Source organism: Quercus suber, unplaced genomic scaffold, assembly GCF_002906115.3.
Source record: "Quercus suber isolate HL8 unplaced genomic scaffold, Cork oak 2.0 scaffold_105, whole genome shotgun sequence".
In the NCBI taxonomy this organism is placed as follows: Eukaryota; Viridiplantae; Streptophyta; class Magnoliopsida; order Fagales; family Fagaceae; genus Quercus; species Quercus suber.
Window position 1 is genome coordinate 1,493,183 of NW_027069570.1, and position 8,891 is coordinate 1,502,073.

The 8,891-nt window shown below is 35.5% G+C and overlaps 1 protein-coding gene across 1 annotated transcript; it reads right to left on the bottom strand.

The window, feature by feature from the left end:
• Positions 1–4,019: 4,019 nt before the first annotated feature.
• Positions 4,020–6,692, bottom strand: LOC112029562 (probable sodium/metabolite cotransporter BASS6, chloroplastic; the record flags this gene model as incomplete). The annotated part of the gene is given in 7 exon segments (XM_065775116.1): positions 4,020–4,106; positions 5,644–5,725; positions 5,807–5,958; positions 5,960–6,062; positions 6,146–6,213; positions 6,215–6,392; positions 6,494–6,692. Coding segments are annotated over 7 exon segments (846 nt in total), but the record flags the coding sequence as incomplete, so codon positions are not given.
• Between the last annotated feature and the right edge of the window lie 2,199 nt (positions 6,693–8,891).

The following is an 8,891-nucleotide window of genomic DNA, read 5'->3' on the forward strand; positions in this document are numbered from 1 at the left end:
TAGTCCTCAACAGGTAGTTGAGCAATAGTCATTATCTTGGAAGGGCAGGACTCGGTCCTCCCTAGAGTGGCGAAGATAACATTTATAGTGCCCAAAAGAGGTCTCGTAGAAGCATCTCTCCATGGTTCTTGGCCAATCTGGTTCCCCTGGCCAATGTAATGGTGTAAGAGGTTCTTCAATTTCCCTTCTCAGACCAACTGGTCCAAGTGGTCCTACAAGTTCCTACAGTCTTCGGTGGTGTGTCCGGGCTCTTGGTGGTACTAGCAATAGAGGTTTTGGTTGCGCCTCGCAGGTTTCTTGTCATCTTATTTGGCCATTTGAAGAATGGCTCGTGCTTAATCTTCTCTAGAACCTGTTGTACTGATTCTCGGAACACAGCATTGACCGCCTGAGTACTGGCAAATATTGACTGCCCAGCAAAATCTCTTCGCGGCCGGTTGTTACTGTATCGGTCCGACTTGAAATCCCTTCTCTCCTAATAGACAACCTTCTCCTTTCCTTTCCCTTGCAGCTGGTCTTCCTCGACCCTTTCATACTTGTCAATCCGATCCATGAGCTGGCATATACTGGTAACCGATTTCCCAGTCAATGATTTCCTTAGGTCGTGTTTAGCAGGCAGTCAGAGCTTGAAAGTGCTGACAGCAACATCGTCAAAGTCGCCGTCTATCTCGTTGAACATCTCCTAGTATCTGTCCGAATATGTTTTCAGATTTTCTCCTTCCCTCATGGATAAAGACAGTAGGGAGGCTAGAGGCCGAGGGACCCTGTTGCATGTTATGAAGCGGGCCCCATATGCTTGGGTAAGCTCCTTGAATGAATCAATGGAACCTGCCCTTAAGTTGTCAAACCATCTCATCCCCATAGGCCTCAGGTTGGAAGGGAAAACTTTGCACATCAGGGCCTCGTTTCTGGCGTGCATTGCCATCCTTTGGTTGAAGTGGCTTACATGCTCCACAGGGTCTGTTCGACCATTGTAGATGGTGAACGTTGATTGGTGGAAACGCCGAGGAAGCGTTGTCGCTTCAATCTTGTGCATCAAGGGCGACTTGGAAATCTAGTTCAACGCCCTGCTCATAGCGTCGTTTCCTAGACTTTTGCGAGGTGGAATCCTATGCCTACATTTGTGGTGGCACTCTTCCTCGTAGGAGAAAGACTCACTGGGTGAGTCCTCGACCTTCGCCTATAATTGGCATCCTCTCCATCATTAGAGGAAGCGTTGGAGCTGAAAGGGGTTTGTTTTTGTCATGCATGGCGCAGCTTTCTCTTTAGCCGGTCAACTTCCAGTTGCAAGGCTCTGGTACCTTCCTCATAGGAGAGATGGCTCTTACCCCGTGAGCAACTCTTACCAGATTGGACAATGTGCACGCTTCCCTCTGAGTCCCTTCTACATTCGAGGTTGACAAAAGGATTTTCACATTGGGATCCTATAGATTCTGCCTGTTGTGGACCTGAACCTACCATTGTTAGCTGTTGCACTCACTATTACACAAGTTCTCCCCACAGACGGTGCCAATTGTAGGGATCCAATTTGAACTCCTGACCCAAAAGTAGTATGGACTTAAGCCCAAAGTAATAAATTTATAGAGAGCAGATTGAAGAACTGGGCTTTAACGAATTAAGCAACGAGCTAATAGATTTTAGTGATGGATAAAAAAGGATGATAGACGTTTATTAAAGAAAAACCGTCCTCGACCAAATCCGAGGAGACGGATTCTATTATATTGCTTCCGAGGGTTGCTTACAAGTTTGGTTCTAGACTGCTACAGTATTTCTCTCTTGATTTTCCGATCCCCTTTTCTTCAGGGGTCTCTCACATTATATATCTCCTCCCTGATGATCTTAGCCCTCTATTTATCAACCGTCCAAGCCACTACTCAAGTACCCATCCCATCAGACACCCCTTCTGGCTCTTTGTGAGTTGCGGTGGCTAAGAAAACACTGTTCAGGGGTCTTCTCTATATAAATGTGGTTAAAAAAGTAGCTGCAGTGTATTTAATACGGAGGTGGCACCTTTTCCTTAGATATTTTTGGGTTTCCTTCCTTCTCGTGTGTTTACGAAACATGCTTCTGACACTGGTGCCTCTATTGAGGTCATTTTCGTCGTTGCAGCACGTATCGGAGCAATGTTTGTCATGGCTAAGGAGGGATATCTTCTTCTCCTTTATTACTCGTGAGGCACTGAGCTGGAATCCCTCAACTATTCATCTCTCCTCAGACATGCCAACGTTCTCGGATAAAGCCCAAGGCCCAATATACCGTTTTGGGCCTTGTCCCCACAATTATTATTCTTTAGTTTTATTTCTATTGGTTAAACGGTAAAGGAAAATGAGTAAAATTGTCAGTTTAGAAAAAATTAATGTAACTTTTTTTTCTTACATGGGAATGCAAATATCTCTATACTTTGAAGGGAATCCACATTTCTATAAAAATGGGGTTAAGTGAGAATCAGATTCCCCCAAATGTTGATTTCCTTGTGCAATTTGCAACCAAATATGAGAATGATATAGAGTCTTCCAACATTCTTGAGAACCTTAAAATATTACCCCATACCTAACGCCTCCTTAGAGTATTGTGGGTAAAGAGAAAGGTCGCTTATAAAGATGTCAATTGTTTTTTTTTTTTTATTATGTAAATTATTTTCGTGTAGTACTCCTTTTAGCATATGTTGGAAAGAGCATAATCTAGAAAAAAAAATTTATTAAAAAAAAAAAAAACCTTAAAAAGTCATGGTGATTATTCTCTTGTACTCTTTTGACACCATTTTTTACATAATATCTATAATTGTACACATTAATTTACACATTTTAAAGAGCGAAAATGTGATATCCACATTTAAATATAAAAATTGGATATAAAAGACAGATGTCATAATTGTTCACATTTGAAAGGTTCAAATAAGTTGTGTGAGACCATAATTACTCTCTACCATCAATGTACACTCAACTCTCAAAGTAGTTGGCAGAACATGATGTTAAAATTGTACACCCACCTTTTCTCTACTCTTTGTGTAATCAATTCCAAACCAGTTTGGAAAAATCTTCTCTAACCCTATACATGGCAATTTATAAGACCATTCATGTAAGACATGTGTTTTCTCCAAACTAATTTAGAGGAATCTCTTCTAACCCAACACGTGACGATTTCTAAAACTATCTACATGTATTATTTAAACAAGTTATACAACCTTTTAGTCCTCTAAAAAAAAATTATACAACTTTTTAAAAATGTAATACGACTAAAGCTCCGCATGGAGACAAACTTTCTTCATCCAAATATCTTATTTAAATAAATTATATGACTCATTAAAAAAGCCATGTAATTAAAATTACACATAAACAGTCTCTTGAATCACTACATAATAGGTTAGAGAAAGATAGCTCCAAACCAGATTGGAGCTAAACTTTTTCCTTTGTGTATTATTTCAAAAAAAAAAAAACTTGAAATTTAAATATGTATAAATAAAAGAGTTTGATTGCTGATCACTTTGATCTTTTGCAAGTGGGTATAAAGTGACAACATAATTCAACAATACAATTATACGATTATTAAAAAAAAAAAAATTACATAAAGTTATTAAATGAAGTAATATTGACAAAAGTTACTCTAAAACGATATTTATGGAGAAACTAGCAAAAAGTTCGTAACACCAACACACCTGCACACATGCACAGCTGACATTGATATGCTCTTTTTAAGCACAAAGAATTACCCCAATGTTTTCACAAAGCAATTTGATATGCTCTTCCTTAAGAATGAAGCTTTTCCCAAGGTCTTCACAAAATAACTACAAAAGGCTCCTAACATTTGGAGAAAGACACTGCTCTACAATTGCCTAAAATCAGAATCTGATTGGAACAAACCAAAGTGCCAATCCATATTTTCTAAAATCAATTCCTTCTTAGATCCTTATGTAGCCAGCACAGAAGCTACTGGATGGTGCCAACTTCAAGTACTCCATGACAGCTTCTGCACTGCCCATTCACTTGAGGATGACGTATGGACAAAGTTCCAATAACGCTCGTAGTTCTGTTTTATCATACTGTTATTCTTTCCTCTTAGCCCAAATCATCACATGAGAGAAGCCTATCTCAGACATGATTACAGTCTGCAAATCATAGAAACAATGTGGATATTCCTCAAAATCCCCCCACAGACTAATATTCAACACCTAATGCAGCCTAATTCAAAAGATGTGTTGTGTGTGTGTGTGAGTATATGTGTACATTATATATGTATAAGTAAGAGCGAAAAGGAGAGCTTTGAATAAATTTTGGTGGAATTTTGTCAATGATCTTTAGCTCAATTAGAGTTTCCTCCATCCATTAAAGATTGTAGTGTAAGGTGAGATCACGAGTTCAAAGCCCATAACATGTATGTGTAATCTTACAAATCAAAAGAAAAAAAAATTGATGTAGTTCGGTAAAATCTTCAGCAAGATTTTCTTATCATGTGATATATGCTACGATTCTATATTTGCTATAAACATATTCCTAGCAAATCAGACCACAGCAGGTCATTATAGCCAATGAATATGATAAATTACCGATTTTTCGAAAAGCTTAAATTATAAGGAAATGACAAATTTAATCACTTAACTATAATTTTATCACTCCCCCCCCCCCCCCCCCCCCCCCCCCCCCCCACCCCCCCATGTGTGGACCCAAACTCTCCCTTAATAAGTGAGGCCCAACACATGAGATTTTTAACATTTTAATTGGGAGGTATAGTGGAGGCAATGATCAAAATCAAGATCTCCTACTCTGATACAATAATAAATTATTGATTCTCCCAAAAACTTAATTTGTTAGGAAATGATGAATTTAATCATTTAAACATAATTCTAACAAGATAACTCAAAAATACGAAACTTTTAGATTGTGGTGTGAGTAGCTACAACAGTTATTCCAATGGGGAGAGCACAATAGATGAAAAAGAGTGCAAATTCAAGAGGGATGAGAATGCTATAGCAGAAATGCAGTCATGTGCAAGTCATTAAGGCTAATTTCAAGATCTATTTTATAAGTAGATCTCATCAGGCATTGAACATGCAAATTGAAGTCACAAGCAAGAAGAAGCTCATTTGTAACTATTTATAGGGTAATATTAAAATTTCAACAACAAATTCAATACAAGTTTGACATGCTCTGCATGCTCACATCAAATTCCCATGCAGAAGTGCCTGTTCTTACTTAAAAAATTCTTCATATATTTGTTATATTTGCTTATGGAATTTGAAATGATAATATAGCCGCAAAAAGAGATGCACATTCGATACATGATGTATGTCCAATATGTACCCACAAAATTAAAAAACTGGATATTTCCGTGACAAAAAATAGTGATACTCGAAAATCATCAAACCCATTATAACACCATGACAAATATACCATGTTTATGTCCCAAAAATAATTGCCTCCATTAGTTGTAGAAAAAACTAGACTTTGAATCTTTGATCCATTGCAGTCAATCTATTCGGAGATGGAGTTGCTACATAGGGAGTTAATATCATTTTATTAAAAATAATAAAATAATAAAATAAAATAAAAACCTACTCCTAGTAAGAAGGCTGACTAGATTTGCAGTTTTGTGTTTGGAGGGAAAAATATAAAATGATTAATAAAAAAGCAACAGTATGGACTCATCGAGACTGCGGGAGGCACACTCACAAGTGGATCTTGGAAGAAACTATTTACAAGTGCAAGGGCCAGAAGACTGCATTGCATACCTGCAAAAGGAAAAATATTAGTTAGCCAGAATATTATGTTGCCAAGTACTATATTTTGATGATAATCAATAATGCCAAAACCTGTCTCATAGGAAAGTGTTCTTTGCAGCTCTTTCACATCAAGTGCCTTATGGAACACTAAACCAGTAAAGACATAACCAGCTATGAGTGCTGACAAATGGAATGCAACAATGAGCAAAAAAATGGTTGCTCCGAAAGGAGATAGAACAGACTAGATGTATCGCAAGTGGGGCTCCAACATAAAGAGCTGTCACTAATACTGATAATGGAGGCAAAAATGGTCGAATAGCATTACAGATCTTGGGGAAGAACTTGTAAGCACAAATATAAGAGGCAGGTAAGGAACCCTAAAAGAAAAGAGCTTGATATGTTATCATCAAGAGTCAATATATTACCAATTCCATAGCAATCCTACAACAATGGGTGTAACTACAATCTGCATAATGCTAAACACCATTCCTTTACATCAACAGGAAGTCTTTTCCAATGAGCAAGAGTGATAACATTGGTGTGACAAATACTACAGTAGCAGTAGACAATGATGTCATAATAATGCTTAGAGGGGCCATTTGTGGGTCTATGAGAAAAGTAGCATAATTTGAGAGCTGAGCCCCACTAACACAAGAAACCAACATAATCCCAGCACCTAATATATGATAAGACTAACAAGATGTTAGCACAGTGACTGATCCTACCAATCAAGAGAGAGAGAGAGAGAGAGGGAGAGAGAGAGAGAGATCTCCTGACCTATGAAGGTTGGAAGACCAAAAAGTGTGATTGAGATAATGCCAAAAAAATATCCTAGCAGAGGTTTCACAACAAATTGGCCAACATAACTAGCAAAAAGAGCTGCTGGTCTCTTGAATGCTTCAAGGAAATCATTCTCTCTGGAATTAACCCCTACTGCAAACATTAGAAACCCCAATGCAGGTGCATAGTACTTGGAAATAGAAAACAAATAAATTATGAATTACAAACATATGATTTGGATAAACATTTTAATATCTTTTTATTGCAAATCAACATTTATGTTCAAATGAACTAATCCAAATTTTTAACTTCTATCACTCAATGGTTGTACCCAAGAATATGGCAAAGCAAAAAAGTTCAAATAGATCAAGAATGAGAGCTCATCCTAGTTTAGACTAGTTTAAATGAATAAAAATTCGTCATAAAAGTCCAATTTTTTGTCCCCAAGGACCTTTAGCGACAAAACTCATTTCGTTGCTGAAATCACATCATTAAAAATCCTGGCGATGAAAAATTTCGTCACTAAAAGTCTGATTTGTTTTTTTCTAAAAAAACTTTTAGCGACGAAATCGTTTTGTCGCTAAATGTTTTCCTCACTATAAACACTTTAGTTTATTAAATCATATTTAGCGATGAACAATTTTGTCACTAAAATTATTTTCGGGTACATATAGTGATGAAAAAGTTCGTCACTAAAACTATTTTTAAGAAAGCCCAGGAACATATAGCGACGAAAATTTTCGTCACTAAAATCATTTTTTACAAAATTCTAATACATTTAGCGATGAAATATTTCATTACTAAAACAATTTTTTGTTGCTATATTTGTGACAGAAAAATTCATCGCTAAAACTTATTTTCAGTTTTTATTTTTTTCATGGCTTTGATATTAACCTGTAACCTGTCATTACATTATTAAAATCTCACATTTGAATAACATATTTATTTCTACAACACATTTATAAAAAAAAAAAGATCCATATATTCCACAAGTAAAAAATAAAACAAGTATCCAATTCAAACTCCTTCCATACAATAATTGTTTGCAACACATACAATAACTCAAGATGTTTTATAACAATACAAAAAAGTGTAGCATAATAAAACTAAAACCAACGAAAGATGTCCTCATATGTCTTTAAGTAATGCCAAAAGTAAATCCCCTAAAAGTCACCAATAAGAAATCTACACAAATATAAAAACATACTACATTAAAATCGTAAAGTAAAAACATTAGCTATTATAAGAAACATTTCTAACAATTCATTAAGAGTAGCCAAACCAATGAATTAAAATCACAACTTCTCGTGTATAAGTTGTAGAAAGCAAATATAATTTTCAAGTGTAATATAATACAATTAGTTTCAAATAATGTATCAAAAAAAGTAGTCACACCATGTAATGCGGGTCTTTTGCTAAAATAAAGTACTAACCAATAAGTGTTTTAACTTGAAGATGAACCACCCCCATAGGTAAGAGCGTCATCATAACCCTTACTCCTCAAAAAATTAAGAATATTCTTTTATTATAATACCAGATTTCTTCTTAAAAACGAAGTTTGAGATCTAAGTCTATAAGCTACTTAGATAAAATTTTATCTCATTCATGAATACACAAGTCTATATTAATACTTAAACAAATATACATTGTGCAATCAAACACTCCCAATATGAATTTCAACCACCTTATAACACCACGCAAGCCACCTGCTTGCTCCAACACAACAACCCACTAAAAAACCAATCACAACTATAATGCTTACAAGTATTGAAATCAAATAAAATACTATTCATTATATCTAATCAATAATATTCATTCACATTTGCAAGAAATGAAAAACACTATCAATATGTATTTAGACCACCTTATAACATCATGCAAGCCACCCGTTTGCTCCAACACAACAACCCACCACAAAACCAATCACGAACATCACAACTATAATGCTTACAAGTATTGAAATCAAATAAAATACTATTCATCACATCTAATCAACAATACTCATTCACATCTGCAAGAAATGAAAAACACTCAAATTCAAACTCCTTCCATACAATAATTGTTTGCAACACATACAATAACTCAAGATGTTTTATAACAATACAAAAAAGTGTAGCATAATAAAACTAAAACCAACGAAAGATGTCCTCATATGTCTTTAAGTAATGCCAAAAGTAAATCCCCTAAAAGTCACCAATAAGAAATCTACACAAATATAAAAACATACTACATTAAAATCGTAAAGTAAAAACATTAGCTATTATAAGAAACATTTCTAACAATTCATTAAGAGTAGCCAAACCAATGAATTAAAATCACAACTTCTCGTGTATAAGTTGTAGAAAGCAAATATAATTTTCAAGTGTAATATAATACAATTAGTTTCAAATAATGT